Raw genomic sequence first — 18,021 nt, 5'->3', positions numbered from 1 at the left:
GCTATTGGTTATATATAAGCTGGATGACTATCACTTATTTCTATAAATAGATCCAATATATTTTTATTATGTGCTTGGATCTATCATGAAATTTCAATAGATATTTCTTTCTAAAAGAGTTTTATAGCCTCTTTGTTTCGTTGTTTGAAATTCAGTGCGAGGCTAATCATGACGATTATGGCGGAAGCACAGGTACGTTTGTGAGAAGTTCTGCGTAAATTTCAGTTAAAAGGTATGTTTATCATGAATTTCTTGGGATTGACGAAAAGAGTACATTGTTTGTCTTTCATTCTTTGCAGCCTGAGATAACTGAGGGTTGCAGATTGCCCGTGCTTCTAAAAAACGGCGATGGTTGGCGTAAGTAAAGAGAAAGTAATACCGAGCGCCACCTGCTGGCATTTCACCACACCAAGATGGGGATACCGGTTAATTCATTTTGTTAATTTAATTGCTGTCATGTTGAATGGAGATATTCCTTTAGGGTAGTTTTAATATTATTTTGATAGAGAGTAGGTGCATTATTTATTGTATGTTTAAAGTGGAGCTGGAATGTGTGTACAAGATATTTATTAACTCCCTTTATTATCAGGGGAAGCAACTCTCATCTTTCAGTACAAGTTACCTGTCAACAGATAGACTTCTATTTTCACTTCTTGACTATATTGTTGATGTCATAGTATTTGACATGAATATCTAATCATGTTATTTTGCAGATATTGCAGAAATCCTCAGTAAAAAAGATGTCCAGGGAAAACCTTTGTACTACATTCACTATGAAGATTGTAAGTATTTTTGATACTGTCAGTCAATTTCTTTAGTTTTATTAATTTTCTGTTTGCTATTCATTAAGAATGAACAAAATGCTTATAATCATAGTTTTGTGTTTATATTTAATTCTCATTCTCTTTGTTTAGTTAATAAACGACTTGATGAGTGGGTGCCAGAAGAGAGGATGGACATCAGTAAGTTGGAACAACCGAAGAAAGATGCCAAAACACCTAAGAAGGATTTCCAAAAACTGGCCAATGGTGGATCTCGCCCCAGTAGCCCAGAGCGGGACGTTGTCACTCCTGTTGTAAGTACATTAGTTTTATGGACTTCCTTATTCATATTTTCTAATAAATAACACAAAATAAATTCACTTTATCACTTTTCCTTGAAAAAAGGATAATTTAAGTTATATTTTGTCTCTTCAGATGATGACAAACTAAATGCATTTAGATAACAGAATTGAATGATTTTGTTATATCTCACCCCAGGTACAAAATGGTACCTCAAACAGTGGTGGGCTTGGTGGCGGGTTAGGTGGTCTGGGTGCTGGCCTGGGTGCTGGATTAGGAGGGATGACTGGACTGACGATCAACATGGCAGTTCCGTCTCCTAGTGGTGCAATGTGCAGCACGGGTGGCATGAAAAAAACACAAGCAGCAACAGCAGCCAGAAAGAGAAAGGCTGAAGAAGATGCACTAGTAATTCTTTCATACTCGAACATTAATTTTATTCAATTTTGTCAAATGTATGCATTACAAAATGATAGTCTTGAAAAAATAACACTTCAGAAATAATTATTTCCCTACTAGTTACTGTCAACCATTAATTTGAAATACACTAAATGTAACCACAGGTTTCACTTTTTGTACTTTTTGTAGTTTCAGGTAACCTCAACCATGTTGATAAAAGTAGCATATTTTTAATCAAAACTAAAATGTCTTTGCTAATTCTATTAAAACTAGATTTATGCTATTGATTATATATCAAGTGCACAAATTTGATAACTGCATCAGGAAGAGTACTCACAATATTCAATCACTTAAAAAAGGTGGAGCATAACCAACATGTTGCCAACAATCAGATTTCATATTTGTTAATTTGTCATTTTCCAGCAACCCGACTCACAGGATGCACTCCCAAAGATGCCAAGACAGACAGGCAGCATGGTCGCACATCACGATGATATTGTTACACGGATGAAAAATGTTGATCTTATAGAACTTGGTCGCTACCGCATCAAACCTTGGTACTTTTCTCCATACCCACAGGTACATATTGCCTAGAGCCCAATTTTATCTATCTAGTCAGTGAAATGATGGGGCCGTGCAAGCCTACTAGTTTAAAAAAAGTAGGATCATTTCAAAAATATTAATTTTTAAAAACTATTAGCATCATTAATGTTGTCAAGATTACGAAAATGCATTCCCTATGTTCTTGTTAGTCAATCGTATCAGTGTTTATAAGTGATAAAAGCAATGAAATCTACAAGCTGATGAACTTGTTGACAATTTTGTGTTATTTTGAAGTGAATGTTATTTTTGGAAACCATGTGTCCAAATGTAGCAAAGTGTTTTTTATGAATTCATGTTTTCTTCATTTCACAGGAACTCACACAAACACCTATTGTTTATATCTGTGAATACTGCCTCAAATACTTGAAAAGCAACAAATGTTTAGAAAGACATTTGGTAAGTAGATTAATAAAGAAATAACCAATGAGGAGGGGGAGTTGTTTTTCGTATCATAAAACACTGCAGGGATAATAAACCATGTGGGGCACAAGTTCGATGAAACTACAACCACGAGCGGCTTGTTTCTTATATGAGATATCAACATTATTTACAGCCTCTTTAAGGATATTTACCCATATTTACCGTTATATAATGATGACTCCCAGAATACAATGCGGTCTTGGCAATGTTGGTTAAGTCCTTGTTTTGAGGGGGGGAGGGGTGATAATTTTGGTATTTCCTAAATATTCTTACCAACATAAAAACAGTTGATGCCCATTGTCTACATTTTTTCCCATTATAAAATTCCATATCTCTCCTACTTTTTGATGCGATCATCCAACCATCTGCTGTGCCCACTACATCAAAGGGGAACAAGTCACTCACCTCTCAAAAATAGGATAAAGAAACATTGACTCGCTCATTCACAGAGAATGTCAACACTTGCAAATTATTTCTTATCCTGACGCAGCAAATTGCAATTTCCTTCTTCACTTCAATCATCTTCGACTGGGTGACTAAGATTGTCTCAACAACCTCATGATGGATTGTTGAGCTCTTGTTTATGAATGATGTGACTTGCTCGTGTTGTCAAAAAATATTCTGAGTGATTGTTGGGCTCTTGACTTGAACTTCTGATCTGCCAGGGGTCATGTATCAGAAGCGTCGGAGGTACCTGACCATAAAGCATAGCTCTGCATGTTAGATGAAGGACAGATAACTCTGATTGGTAACAGCCATCAGAGATGAGGAAGAGGCAGGTTTTGTGTTCTGTTATATGATCGAAGTGAAGGAAATTGCATCATGTTGTGTCAGGGTAAGTATACTAACATAATGAATGTCAAAATGAATGTAATTTTGTAATTGCAGGCCAAATGTTTACTTAGGCATCCGCCTGGAAATGAAATTTATAGAAAAGGTGAAATCTCTTTCTTTGAAATAGATGGAAGGAAAAACAAAGTAAGTGTGATATATTTTTCTTAATAAGTCTGATCTAACTGCTTAAAAACTTAACGACAAAGATTGTTAAACACTGTCTTTTTTTATGAAATGGAAACTGTCTTAAATTATTTTCAAATATTAGTACCGGTAAGGTTGGTTCCAAGTACACTGTATTCAGAAAGTGAAAGCTGTGCTTCAAATTGCCATGTGTTGCTAGCTGACTGTATTACTGGTATTAGAAAGACCTATGTTGTAGAGGGTCACTGAGTCATTCTTATTTTCCAGGCATACGCTCAAAATTTGTGTCTCCTGGCCAAGCTGTTCTTAGATCACAAAACATTGTACTATGACACAGATCCATTCCTCTTCTACTGTATGTGTGAGATGGACAACAGGGGCTACCACTTAGTAGGCTACTTCTCCAAGGTGGGTTCTAGCAGTTATGTATTGTTTGTTTGTTGTTTAATGCCGCACTCTGCAGTATTCCAGCCATATGACGGCGGTCTGTAAATAATCTAGTCTGAACCAGACAATCCAGTCAATGACATCATGATCATCGATGGGATACGATGACATACACCAATTCAGCGAGTTTGACGACTCTATCCTGTTATGACAAGAATGGGTTGCTAAAGTAATTTTATATTGAAAGCTGATATTATATACAAGTTAGTTCTCGGCACTATATCAGAAATATATCCATGCCCCTGAAACATCACATTAGTGTTTTATTCTGCTTTGAGACAAAATGACAATTCTACAGCAATGTAGCCAACTTTCTTTATTAGTAAAGAATGGCTGCCCTCTCACACCAACTTTTGAAAGGTTGTGGACAGAATATTTTATAGAATAGTATCTTCTGAAAAAAGCATTCTTATTAAATACTTCAAGCAAATAGAAAAGACATTAAAAGATGGTGCTCCTTGTTATCATCACATCACATGAATAGAAATCATACCATGTCATGTGAATTATTTGACATGTTACTACTTTATTTTACAGGAGAAAGAATCCACAGAAGATTATAATGTAGCTTGTATTCTCACATTACCACCTTATCAGAGGAAAGGGTACGGAAAACTGCTGATAGAATTTAGTAAGTACTTTACTGTGAAAAGCAGCAGAATACCACAAATTTTATTCCTTCATTTGATCAAGTGAGTGAGTGAGTATGGTTTTTTATGCCGCTTTTAGCAATATTCCAGCAATATCACGGCGGGGGACACCAGAAATGGGTTTCACAAATTGGGTCTTCGGCGTGTCTCATTTGATAAAGATGAAATATTACTGATTATGTTATAAAATGTCTTTCACTTGACCATTACTTTATTATATTTTATTTTCTATTGTTATAGTTATACCTAGGAATTCTGCCCTTCCGAGGACTTTCTCTTACTTAGAATTTCTTGACTTAATTATTTGTGCGACCTAGGAATTAAAAAACTACTGCATGAATTCTTTTCAAATTGGGGTTAAAATTTCTATACCAATAGAAGAGGTGCAGTGCAAAGTTTGTCTTCAATATTTGGATTTTCTGAACATATACAGCTATTTTTCTAAATGAGAGTTTTTAACTGAAGCATTTGTGCGACCTATAACTAGAAACCTATTTCATGGATTCTTTCAAATTATTACCTTTTTCATGTTTTTCAACTTAGAAATATGTTGGAGTCGAAGTCGGGGGTATTAGTGAGACCTGCTCACTTTTTGCCTTGTTATTTGATAATTAAAGAAGCTGCCAACCTTATGTTCATAAAAGAAAATGAGAGAGGTCACACATGCATGGCAAATAATTTGTGATTTGGGAAACATTGTCAACAGCACTGATAAAATGCTCAATATGATGTTCAACTTTCCATGCCAAGACAATCAGTTCTTGTTGACAGTTTGCAAACAAATAGTGATAAAAAAACAACTTCAACAGTACATAGGTTGACGTAATTTGTAACCAGATCCTCACAGGGCTCATTTTAATTTTGTTATCAAGTTGATCTGGGTTTGGTCTGGTTGGTGACAAGTTGTCCATAATCAATTAAATGAAGGCTGTGATGTTTTTATATTTTTCGTCATCCATATTCAATTGTGTGAGGAAAAAAATTGTTCTGAGCCTTCTTCTTCAAGTCTACAAGTACCGGTATTTAAGGTATCCTGTTTTACAGCATGATTTAACAAGATTTTGAAAGGTCTGGTTCTGTGATATGATCTGTGAAAGTGTTATTGTCTGTTTACAGGTTATGAACTCTCTAAAGGTGAGGGCAAAACGGGTTCCCCAGAGAAGCCTCTCTCTGACTTAGGCCTTCTGTCATATCGCAGCTATTGGTCACAGACCATTCTGGAAATACTGCTGAATCTCAAACCGAATGAAACTGGCGAGAGACCTCTCATTACCATCAAGTAAGTTGCTGTACTCATTGTCTCAGGTGCTATGATGCATGCTTTTGTTTTGATAGTACAATGGTGTTTCAAACTAAAAATATCCTGATAGTGAGATATTCCTTTCTTCCATTGAAATTAGTCTTTCAGAGAAATGTACAAAAGAAATCCTACACTTACATTTTCATTATGAAAAGAGGCTATGAATCATTGCACATGATACTATTACCCGGTCAGTTTATTGTTTAGTTAGGTTTTCGCATGTACCCATGGTTAGTCATGTGATAAATCGTTTAATGAAACTCCATGGGTACACTAAAGGTCACTAATGTTTGCATTTCTTTCTGACTTTTGTATGTTTGAATAAAGATGAAGCTTCAGTCAACTTCAGTTTGTGCATGAAAAAAATCGTTTGATATGTGTATCTAAATAAATCTTGCCAGGGCTACGGTCAAAATATTCCCAATCGGACATTTTGTACCCACAGTGGGTACCCGGGTATGTTCGGGTAATAGGGGGTAGGGTACCCGGGTAATAAATTTGGACTTGTTCTAGCCCTAGTGAGCACCACTTAAACAGCAGTGACCTTGCTGATACATGTCATAATGCGCCACGGGTTTGTTTGGTCCAGTACTTCCACAATTGGTTCAGTGGTCTAATGTGCGGTAATTTGATGTGATCTGTTGCATCCCTTAGTCATGCCAGGATTAGCTGTGGATTCAGATTCCGGATTTAGTTATTAGTTTCCAAGGTTTGTTTGAACCATATCATCTTCCCAAAGCAAGGGAGTTAACTGACAATAAAAGTCCAGTTTCCACCCTGGCCGAAATAGGCTGGATTTTATTGGCTATTACGAGTTATGTCCTTTCTATGTCCCTCCTATTGACCAATGAGATTCCACCTCTCATCTCATTGGCATTAAACAAAATGACTGCGTCCAGTCAAGACGATCTGATCGATAATCAAGATCGATGTAATAAAACAGGTTTTACCTTGCGAAGTGAATCAAATCATTTGATCACCTTGATTAAAAACATGAAAAGACTTGGAAAATGTCTGTCGACGCTCAGTCGACGGAAATCTGCACTTGTAATCCATGTTGGTTGGTTGGTTGTGTTACGACGCACTCGGCAATATTCCAGCTATATGACGGCGGTCTGTAAATAATCGAGTCTGGAACAGACAATCCAGTGATTGATATCATGAGCATCAAGACTCGTTAGTCAAGCCAACTCAGGAAACTCAGGAATTCCAGCCTAGTTCGGCAAGGTTGGAAACTGGACTTTTATAGTCTGTAAAGATCCTTGCCTCAGGAAGATGAAACCATATCTGTTAATGGTTCCAAAGTGGAAAATGTAGATTAACCTCCAATACTCCAGGGCTTTCCTCCCACTTCATGCCGTGGTGTAACTGAAAGACTGTTGTAAGTGGCTGCAAACCTGTCTTAAAGTCGTTATGATAAGTGCAATACACTGACCAATGAAAAACACTCGATCTGTCAGTGAGATAGTCTGATCAATGCATGATGTATATATGTATTGTTGCAAGCAACAACTCGCTCACCCACCCACTTACTCATCCACCCACTCACTCACTCTTCATCCGTCTGATAACATCGTGTCTTGTTTATTACAGCAAATATGCTTGTCGTAAGAGGCGACTAACAGGATCAGGTGATCAAACTCGCTGACTTGGTTGATGCATATCATCGATTCCAATTGCGTGGATCGATGCTCATGATGTCAATCCCTGGTTTGTCTTGTCTTGTCGATTTAGCTGGAATATTGCTGAGTGTGGCATTAAACAACAAACAAACAAACTAACACATCTTACTGTGAGTGTTCGTCACTCACTCACTACTCACTCACTCACTCACTCACTCTGATAACATCCTGTTTTGTTTTTTACAGTGAAATTTCGGAAATGACCAGCATCAAGAAAGAAGATGTTATATCAACACTCCAACATTTGAATCTCATCAACTATTACAAAGGACAGTATATCATCACAATATCAAATGAACTAATGGACTCTCATAATCGTGCAATGGCTCGTAGAAAGATCCGTATTGACTCAAAATGCCTCCACTGGCAGCCCAAAGACTGGAGTAAACGAGGGAAGTGGTGACTATAGGAAGAGATAGACTATCAAATAACCCATCCTTCTAGCAGTCTAGTTACTTGAGAGTACTTAAACCAGCCTCTTCCAGAAGGCAACTTATACCATGAATACGTGTCCAAAAGTCAAGAATACCAACGACAGAGAGATGAGTCCAATATGCTGCTCACATGGTCACCTTCTCAGCAAACCTTCATCAATAGATCCTGGTGTGTTGCAGCCAATGCCATGGACAATTGCTTGATGATTCAGATTGGAATTGTGTGGGAAAACTCAGTTCAATGAACAAGTGCTTCTTTTTGTTTTTCTTAAAATTTTCTTTTCTCTTTTTTCAGCAATAGTCTGTGATACAAACTTTTTTCTACCATTTTCATTCTGACTTTTTTGGGGGTTAATATGTGTCTGTCATCTCATTCCAATATCATGTAGTTTGATATATATTCAGGTCATACCCGTTCAGAGGAATTACTGGTACACCATTGTCATTTTACAAGTGGCTCTCACTACTTTGTTCCAGTAGCGCCAGTTAGGTTAGAAGCAACTATACACTTGTCACACATCGACAGGACACAGGCAAACACTTGATGACATTTAGTGGCAACCCTCGAAACAAGCGCGAAACCCGAGCGAGCCTCCCAAGACAGGCGAGCCACCAAGGGGAGCTAACTCTGCTTACATTAATACATGCCAAGCAAACCTGCATTGGCGTACGGTTTACCAGTAAGTTGCTGGTCTTAATTCAAGTCTTATTTCACACATTTACATTTTTTTCTTCTTAAATTTTATGGACCTCAAACATTTTTAAAGTGTGCTTATGGTTTCCTAATAATTGTTTTACAAAAAATTGTTTAACCTTAACCTGTTTGTTGTTTACAAAAGATGGTGTAGTATACCATTGTACAAAATAGTTAACTGTATCAAACTTTCATAACCATAATAATATACTATATTATATAAATATACATGCTAGCAGTTTTATTTATTGTTAGTTAGGGTTTACTTTTAAGGATTTTTGTTGCATTTGTCTCTTGATTGGCATGATCCATGAGTGAGACCAAACAGGAGAATTGGTGAGTTTGTGATCAGATGAACTTTCGTCATATCAGTCCATACCATAAGTATTTAAAATTGTCCCTCTTTATGCAGTGCATTTAAGTGTGCAGGTGAATATGCTGTACAAGCATGTCTCAACTTGCAATCATATTAATTTAAAGATTATTTTACTGAACTCCCTTTTTATTGGAAACTACCTGGTACCCATTTTTTCCACTGGAACGTTAGTACTTCAGATAGATTGATTCAGATAGATTCAATGATAAAACCACTTTTAAGTTGCTTCCCTAATTTATAGCTTCAGTTCTGGTGGTCAGACTCGCTTACTTGGTTGATGCATGTCATTGTATCCCAGTTGCGTCCATCAATATACAGTGTCAAGCACTGGATTGTCTGGGCCAGATTTGATTATTTAGCTGGAATATTGCTGAGTGTGAAGCTAAACAACAAACAGACAAATATTAATTTCAGCTCCCTTATAATGCACAAACAGTCGAGCCAATTTGAATTGAGCGTTCAAAGTGCTTATCTATTTTCAAAATGGCAGGTCTTCCTTTTCCTCACCAATGACCATGAATTGTTTTTAAGATTTCTTACTGATCACCTCATGAATCTAAATGTTTAGCACAGTATCATCAATGAAAAAGTAAATGTGTTCATTTATAAACAACCAATATGGTTTTTTTACGTTAGAAAGCATTTTTTGTAACAACCATTTTGGGAGGTTGATATATGACAGGGCCAGCGGGTGTTAAAACAAATGTCACTTTTTTAGAGTTATTGGCAAGAAACATGGATATATTTTCACCTGCTTTGTTGTATGTGGTACTTGCCCAGTTATTTTATGGCTGAATCTCTTCATTAGTGTATTACAACAAGATTAAACTCGGCAGATAAGATTCTCTATGTATACCACTCAAAAGAAGTAAGGGACCACCCAATTCTTTCATATTGCTATAGTTGATCTGTCATACCATGACAGATTAATTATAGTAATGTGAAATAATCAGGTGTTGATCATAATTCGCTGTGCAGAGTTGTGTCCCTTGGGCATGCCAGAAACCTATGATTGTGGGTTCGAATCCCGGTTCGCCCCAATTATGTTTCTAGGTTTGTCAGCACCATACCCGTGCTCGTGGGTTTCACCGAAGTGGTAAACGTCTGAAACCTGCATCACTTCGGGCTTTCCTCCCACATTAAGCTGACACGCCGCAATATGACTGAAATAATGTTAAAAGCGGCGTTAAACCCAACTCACTCACTCACTCACTCACTCTTATCTTCTTTGAGTTGTATACTTAGCTGTATCATGTTAATGGCCAGAGTGCACTGTTTGAAACATGTTTGCATTCACAAGACTTCCTAAGCGTTTATTCTGAGGTTTGGGGGAAAGTGCTTGTAAAGTCCTTGAATTTCATTGACAAGTCTTCTTTAGTGCATACATTTCATGAAAATGGCACCGCCATGTTAAAGGGAGTAATTAGAAGCAGAAAGCTTGCCGGTGTTCTTTTGTTACTAACCAGGATTTTACTTTGCAAATTGCTTTAGTTAGTACATAGATTAAATGTTTTAAATTTGATGCATCGTTATTCTGCAGATTGATGCTGTGGTGTATTCTTGGTCTTAAATACGGGTGCTTGAAACACTGGATAATGTCTACGATCTGCATAAACCCTAGACTCTTGATCTACCAAATGTGTATCCAAAGTTATTAACATTTCAAATTGAATTACTGATAAAGGATCCACTGACTGATGGGGTCGACACTCAGGTCAGGCATTTCGGGTTGATTTTAAGTACAATCGTCAATCTCATGTATTATTGTTGTCTTGAAGTTACAGGACACTGACATTTGGTACTAAAGTACTGTTGGAAATGCTAGAAAAATGTTTGATGAATAAGATTTATAGGAAATGAAAAATATGTCAAAATAAAGCAAATCTACCTAATCTAGCCTTTCGTATTGAAAACGAGTATTCTTAAAATATATTTACAGGTAAAATATAAGTCCTGTTTGTGACTTGTTTTTGAGCCAAGCTGTAACTAGAGGTGATTAACTAACACCTGTCCCGACCCATCATAGGAGTGTTTGGCGATTGTGTATATTTCTTATTATGAACACCTAGTATTTTATTTTTGTGAATAAGACATTTAATGAAGTGTAAATTACTACTGAAAATAGGCTGCATTTGCATATTTCCAGTCTTTCAGCTTTCGGTCATTGTTGGACCTCGCCACTTTCTTTTTTTAAATTTTAGTGCAAATTCTTCTCCTGTGAAATTGCAGATAGAATATATTGACAATGAAATAGTTCAAACTTCAGGTAGATTGACTGGTAGTAACTCAACATTTCAGTTGTAAAATGTCTTAAATGCTAGAATTATTTAAATGTCAAAAAGCATTTTTCTAGCATTCCCGACAGTGTTTTGGAAACGGATTCTGTTGGACAGACATGACCTTTGGTTTTCCATTGTTATGGTGAAACTGAAAGGGTTTGTCTCTGTACAAGCTAGCATTTCATGAACAAATTATCTTATGCATTGTATCATGACTGTGTATCGCTCTGGCTGAGATTGACAAAGATATACCTTTTGATCATTGTTGGCAAGCTAAGTTGAATCTGCAAGGTCCAGATTCAACTGATTACTAACAGTTAAATCGTCATGGTTACTAGGTAACAAATTGTATCTTTGTCAGTGACATGTGATGAAGTTATTCGAGGGATGTGGAAGACTGAAACCATGGTGATTCTGTCACGATGCATCATGGTGAAAGGCGAGAAACACAGCAATATTTGGGTGTTGTATTGTAGGTGTGTGTCGTATGTTGTAGCCAAACCAGTTACATGTGAAGCAGCACTAACAGGTTCTATACATCTTTTGTATATTAAAATTGTGATGTACCTCATTCTAGGAACAAATTGCACAACTTCTGCATCTATATGTATAATCTTTTCTTCAGAACAGATTCAGGGGCGGTCGGGTAGCCTGGTGGTTAAAGCGTTCACTCGTCACGCTGAAAACCCGGGTTCGATTCCTGACATGGGTACAATGTGTGAAGCCCATTTCTGGTGTCCCCCGCCGTGATATTGCTGGAATATTGCTAAAAGCGGAGTAAAATCAAACTCACTCACTCAGAACAGATTCTTTAGTAATATGTAGAAAAAAATTGAGGTATCTTTATATTTTGTGTCTCATCAATTTCATTTCTAATTCATAAACTGCAATGTCCTACCATTTGTAAGTGGACGTTATGCAGTCAGTAAACATTCAAATCATTACACCCTAAATGGTGCTGGGATGAAAACTGTAGCCTTTTATCCTCGTTCTTTTTTTATATATCTCTGAGCCCCATGACCAAAGAGTTAAGTAATTATTTGTTGTAACTATGGTAACCTGAACCAGCTGATATTTGCTCAAAGCATCTCACCCACTTATGCATAAGGAGTGAATGTGTCAGTTTTAAAAATGGTTCAGTTTTCTTGTCCATTATTCAAAAACATTTTCAATGTGTTGTCTTAGAATGTGATTGGCTTCACTGTTGCTTCCCAACTCACAACATTAACGGATAGATGCTGTTGTTTTGACTGCTGTATTAAGGTAGACCATTCAGACAACCTCCCATATATTTTCATCAACGAAGTATTCTCCATTGTATGCACTCAGAATTAACACAGTTAAAATAATTCTCTAAAGATTCTGAGATATACTCTACTGGCAATATGTCTGCAGTTTCCGCTTGGAATATCCCAGATGTCTTATCTACAACCACTTTCTGACTAGAGTTGTGACCATTATATATACTACTCAAAAGAAGTTAAGGATCACCCGATTCTTTCATAATGGAAAAGTTAATGTCATGACATGATAGATTAACTATAGTAATATGAAAGAACCAGGTGATCCTTAACTTCTTTTGAGTAGTATATAAGACTGCATGAATGTATTGATAGGCCAAGGTAACTAAATATTAACCCAACCTTCTGCTAAAGGTTTGGTTGCTTTAAGTACCAATAACAATTGAAAGTTACAACTCCACATATGTTGTAACCCTGTAGTTCCAAGTTTCTAGCCTTCTAAGGAGGAGCAAGGCTGGCCAAGTGCTGACTATGTAGCTGGACAATGTATAGTCATGGTAGAGCCACCTCAGGAAGTGTTCTGATTGCGTGGTTTGTGTGTGACGTGAGAGCTTGATAGTTGTATCATGAAGAGTGAGAGAGTGATCATTTTTTGTCAACTATCATGTCAAATAAAACTGTCTTAACAGTTACTCAGCCGTTTTGTTATACATTGGTTATTTTGGATGAGAACAAACCATGTGTCACGGACATCTTGTGCTTTCAGTTAAATGCAGCTTAAGGTTACAGCCTTTTCATCGTATAAGAGTCGAGCTTTAGGCCAATTTTCAAGCACATCAGCAAGGGACACCAGATATGGGCTTCACACACCTTACTCATGCGGGACATTGAACCTGGTCTTCAGCATGGCCAGCCCAACACTTTAGCCACTAGGCTACCCAACCAACACATGTTAACTTTGATAACAAAACAAGTAAAACCTTATGAAAAAGACATCTTTTGAAAAGCCTAAAGGAACAATTTCTTCCCTTATTATGTATAGAGTGAAGGAGTTCCGTGATCCTTTACACCAAACAGTTGACACACTTATCTAACAGAAAACATGGTTTTCTATTACTGTAATCAAAACAAAAGCATAAGATGGCAACAATAATTTATTTAGAACCTCTCTGCCGACCTGGAAGCAACACTCCTCATCTGGCCATAAACTTTGGATGGAGGACTCCCTGCAAACAGAGGAAAGGTACAAGCTGTAGATTTTCACTCCGATGCATGCAAATGTGGACAAACGTCACACCAACACTTGAACTTAAAGACATGGAACTTTTTATGGATAACCACTTCTTTATTGTTTGTCATGTTTCAGGACTACTTAGTGACCATTTAATTGTTCAGGTGATGAAAGTGGTTCCCCCATGAGACCAGCATGGGGTACCAGGAACCTATTCACCAACCAGGAGACCAGCATAGGGTAACCAGGGACCTATTCACCCACCAGGAGACCAGCATGAGGTACCAGGGACCTATTCACCCCCCAGGGAGTCCAGCATGGGGTACCAGGGACCTATTCATCCCCAAGGGAGTCCAGCATGGGGTACCAGGGACCTGTTCATCTCCCAAGGAGACCAGCATGGGGTACCAGGGACCTATTCACCCACCAGGAGACCAGCATAGGTAACCAGGGACCTATTCACCCACCAGGAGACCAGCATAGGTAACCAGGGACCTATTCATCCCCCAGGAGACCAGCATGGGGTACCAGGGACCTATTCACCCACCAGGAGACCAGCAAGGGGTACCAGGTACCCTATTTTTACTGCTGATCTTCAGTGTGAGAGTGAGTTATTCCTGTTATATCATGGTGTATCAGCTTAATGTGGGAGGAAAGCCCAAAGTGATGCAGGTCTCAGATGTTTACCACTTTGGTGCAACCCACAAGCATGGGTATGATGCGGACAAACCTAGAATCAGGATTAAAACCCATGATCATACGTTTCTGTTGTGGCCAAGGGACACATCTCTGAATAGCGACTGGGACACCAGTGCCCCTGTGAACTACAGGGTCATGGCACGGTTGAGAGAATATCTTGAACACGTTAACAAAGTTAATGGCATAAACATGTACAGAACATACCCAATATGAGATTGCATATTGCTCTTCTTGCAACCTGGATATTTTGATAGGAACCAAGGATATTCACTTTCCTGTAAAAGTAAAAATAGCATTGATTAAATTAATGAGTAAAACCTCCATCAGATATATTATCTGACCTAAAAAACACCAACATAATTCAAACATATTTATTATGAACAAGTCAGAAGAATCATATTCCAGCATCTTTGATGAAATTTCTTACATTTCAAAAGTATATCACACTCTGGTTAACAAAGATGTCAAAACTTACGTATCAGCTAGGACAATCCTAGTTTTTGTGACATTCTCAATTGTGAATTTTGTCTTGCCATTTTTCCCTGCCAGTCTTCCTATAGCCCTGGCAAGATGGTCACCCTTCAAGGGTTTTACTGAAAAAACAAACACATTATGACATTTAATAAGAATCAAATTTGAAAGACAAACATTTAAGTTGTCAAGAAAACATTTCAGACACACATCATTTACCGAATATGACCGAATATGTATCATCTGAGGTTTGACCAAAATTTATCTGTTACTTAGTTTACAGAATTCTTCTTCAATGCATGCACAACTTTCCAATTATTTTGGAATACTGATATCACGCTCAATATTTTGTCTCTTGCGCTTTCACACTTAACTGAAAGCATGTGAAATACATAAGAATTCTAATTTCATATATTTTTCAGTGTTGTTTCAGATTGGTGCTGGTTTTACATCTTCATTAAACTAGAGCTGTTTGCATTTACTTACACAAACAGAAGCAGCCCTGTCACTGCCATTTACTCAAAGCCTAGAAGTTTTAATGTACCAACATGTACATCCAGTCCAAAAACATTACTTCCAGATCTTGATCTTAACCAAGACAACTTCTTTAAGATCCCCAAAATACCCAAGTCTCAAGAAGTAAAATGGCAACAGTGTAAAAAATGCAAAAGTCCACAATTGACGGACAACTGGATGGACGAAGGACTAAGTGGCAAGACATGAGCTTAATTGACTGTCAGTAGTGGTCAAATTCTAAGAAATACTGTAAGCAGTCCTATTTCATGGGGCGGCTTTTGATATCTTATAAAATAAAACATATTCTTACCATCTGTTACAGAAAATGACTCTAGATACAAATCATCCAGCCTCACAAGAGCAAGGGAATCCTGAAACGATGGGAACATTTATTGAGACCATTTTAAAACATCTTCAATTGCGACATTAATAGAAACCTCAGACAATGCTCATTAAGGGCATACTGTTAACATAATAACATGTACACTGACACATGAAAACAGTATTTATCAACATCATAATAACCTTATTCCAACAATAGTGCCTCATGGGGAAACATGAACTAAACAAATTATATTTACATCTTAAATTTGTCACTGAAATGCATGGTATTTAACTACAAATTCATTAAAAACTTATTAAAGATATAAGTTAACACTTACATCTACTTCAAATCCCAGGGCAAATGCCTTTACAAAGTCTGCAGCTTTCTGGAGAGCACCTATATCTTTTGTTTCCTTGCAAGTCTGTAAAGTTTAGAACATGACATAATTTCAAATGTATATAAGGAGGATACATTAACTCAGGGCTTTACCTTGACTTACGAAAGTGGGGGTCCTCTGGACCCCCAATAACTAATTTTAAGGGTCGTTGCAGGCAATATGAGGGTCCTGGAAAGTAACAAAATGGTGTAGCAACTGTACATCTTAATAATTACTTTAAAGCCTGGAATGAATCAAAGATCATATGGACAGTGGTTATGATTGATGAATGAAATGACAGACATCCATAACTGCTCTTGATGTGCTGTAAGTACAATGAATATTATTGTGTGTCCTTCGGGGTGCAGTATATTCTTTTTTTTCTGAGGCCATTCTCAACATTTGTGTGTACTGGACTCACATTTGTGAGTCACGGAAAACCCTGTTCACTTATTCATTTCAAACTTATTTCAAACAAAGCATAATGATCATGCTAAAAGTGAAACAAGTTTTACTTTTAGGACAATACATGGAACTCCCATTGTTTTGTAACAAATGTAAAAATAACATAAAACTTCAGTTTTGGTTTTGTTCACTTACCTTTATTTCAACATTTCGTGACTTCAAGTTGAACCTGATCTGTAGGTGTAGGTGTTCAACCACTGGTGTAAATATTTTCATCCAGTTTTCCTTGAGTGGAGTATATCTGTTTTGTGGGATGGGAATCTTCCTCATTTCTGTTGAACCACCCTGAAATAGATCCATCACAATGCATATATGTGCTGACTCTTCTGAGCAAACATTCTACTGAGATTAGCAAACCACAGAACTAGTTCTTTAACACAAAGACACTTTATATAAAATGCTACTAATTATCTTAATTACGCTACAGGAGACAGCTAACTTGGTACTGCATACAGATCTACATATCTTACATCAGACAAATCAGGTGTACAGTTAAACCCTGCTAATCTGGATGGTACCATTCCCAGTGAAATCATCTGGATTAACCAATTTCTAGGCCCACAAATCATAGGAAGGCATGACACTTGAACAACTAAGTATGGCACTTCCCAACATTAAAGGCCTGGAAAACAGGGTTTTCCAGATTAACAAGATTTTATGACAGAATGGATAAGGCCAAATCAGGTAACATCAATCTGGTCATGATGGTATCTCCTGTAGCCATGATGGCCCACACCAGCTTATGCACAAGTTACATGATACCATTTGATAAAATGGTGAATTAATGGGTGCCACTCAAAACGGACCACTACCACATACATCATTCTTATCGTTATTAAAAATAGAGGTGCCGATTTCGCAGAGAAATCTGTGCCGTTTTGTTGAGTGCCGTCTTAGCCTGCACCCACTTTCGCCAGTTAAATTCACGGTGCCTTTATGAGACGGTTGGCTATGCTTGGCATTCTGTGTAGGCTGAATCTCCCATCGACATCGAATGTACAAGGGGCGGATACAATACATGTATCAAATTTTAAGATTAAAAATTGTATAACATCATTTTCAATGAAGAGGTTGTCAATGATATTACCATCAATTTATCACTGCTAATGGGAGGAAAACTAGGACGTTTGGGGGCTGACTCTGAAGTATCCATTTCACGTTCTTCTTTTGAATCATCTTCCTTCATCTTTCGTTTCCTTGTTTTTCTTCTCGCTGGTATGAAACTGTCTTCTTGTGGCGTTTGTGACGATTCCATTGAGGAGGTCTGTGATGTTTGTGTATCTGCCATTTTCACGTGTGTTGTAAGAGGAAGTTGATTACTGAGCATGCGCCAACTGAAAGATTTGGAGTCGATTATCCAGACAATTAAAATTA

At 37.4% G+C, this 18,021-nt stretch overlaps 2 protein-coding genes across 2 annotated transcripts; one reads left to right on the top strand and one right to left on the bottom strand.

The window, feature by feature from the left end:
* Positions 1–166: 166 nt before the first annotated feature.
* On the top strand, positions 167–10,019 carry LOC124146441 (histone acetyltransferase KAT5-like). The gene is made up of 12 exons (XM_046516726.2): positions 167–192; positions 300–357; positions 714–782; positions 915–1,075; positions 1,260–1,469; positions 1,884–2,039; positions 2,376–2,459; positions 3,372–3,461; positions 3,729–3,869; positions 4,446–4,539; positions 5,675–5,837; positions 7,727–10,019. Exons 1-12 carry the CDS (start codon positions 169–171, stop codon positions 7,941–7,943), a joined length of 1,467 nt encoding a protein of 488 aa, XP_046372682.1. The 5' UTR covers positions 167–168; the 3' UTR covers positions 7,944–10,019.
* A 3,686-nt stretch (positions 10,020–13,705) lies between these two features.
* On the bottom strand, positions 13,706–17,966 carry LOC124146440 (RNA-binding protein PNO1-like). Its single transcript, XM_046516725.2, has 7 exons — positions 17,735–17,966; positions 16,783–16,932; positions 16,144–16,227; positions 15,792–15,852; positions 14,970–15,087; positions 14,699–14,769; positions 13,706–13,790 (listed from the first exon to the last, which is right to left on the bottom strand). The coding sequence occupies exons 1-7, from the start codon at positions 17,933–17,935 to the stop codon at positions 13,723–13,725; spliced, it is 753 nt and encodes a 250-aa protein (XP_046372681.1). The 5' UTR covers positions 17,936–17,966; the 3' UTR covers positions 13,706–13,722.
* Positions 17,967–18,021: the final 55 nt, after the last annotated feature.

The sequence above is a fragment of the Haliotis rufescens genome, unplaced genomic scaffold, assembly GCF_023055435.1.
Source record: "Haliotis rufescens isolate VD_foot unplaced genomic scaffold, xgHalRufe1.0.p SCAF_3, whole genome shotgun sequence".
NCBI classification, from domain to species: domain Eukaryota; kingdom Metazoa; phylum Mollusca; class Gastropoda; order Lepetellida; family Haliotidae; genus Haliotis; species Haliotis rufescens.
The sequence above is the reverse complement of the archived record's forward strand: the minus strand, read 5'-3'. Positions and strand labels throughout refer to the sequence as shown.

What these genes read in the sequence shown, in the direction of transcription:
- LOC124146441 (XM_046516726.2), top strand. Translation starts at nt 169, where the DNA reads ATGACGATTATGGCGGAAGCACAG. An exon ending in GGGACGTTGTCACTCCTGTT is followed by an intron (nt 1,076 to 1,259) that starts GTAAGTACATTA and finishes ATCTCACCCCAG; the next exon opens with GTACAAAATGGTACCTCAAA. An exon ending in AAAACTGCTGATAGAATTTA is followed by an intron (nt 4,540 to 5,674) that starts GTAAGTACTTTA and finishes GTCTGTTTACAG; the next exon opens with GTTATGAACTCTCTAAAGGT.
- LOC124146440 (XM_046516725.2), bottom strand. Translation starts at nt 17,935, where the DNA reads ATGGCAGATACACAAACATCACAGACCTCCTCAATGGAATCGTCACAA. An exon ending in TTAGCAGTGATAAATTGATG is followed by an intron (nt 16,933 to 17,734) that starts GTAATATCATTG and finishes GATCTATTTCAG; the next exon opens with GGTGGTTCAACAGAAATGAG. An exon ending in AATATGCAATCTCATATTGG is followed by an intron (nt 13,791 to 14,698) that starts GTATGTTCTGTA and finishes CTCTGTTTGCAG; the next exon opens with GGAGTCCTCCATCCAAAGTT.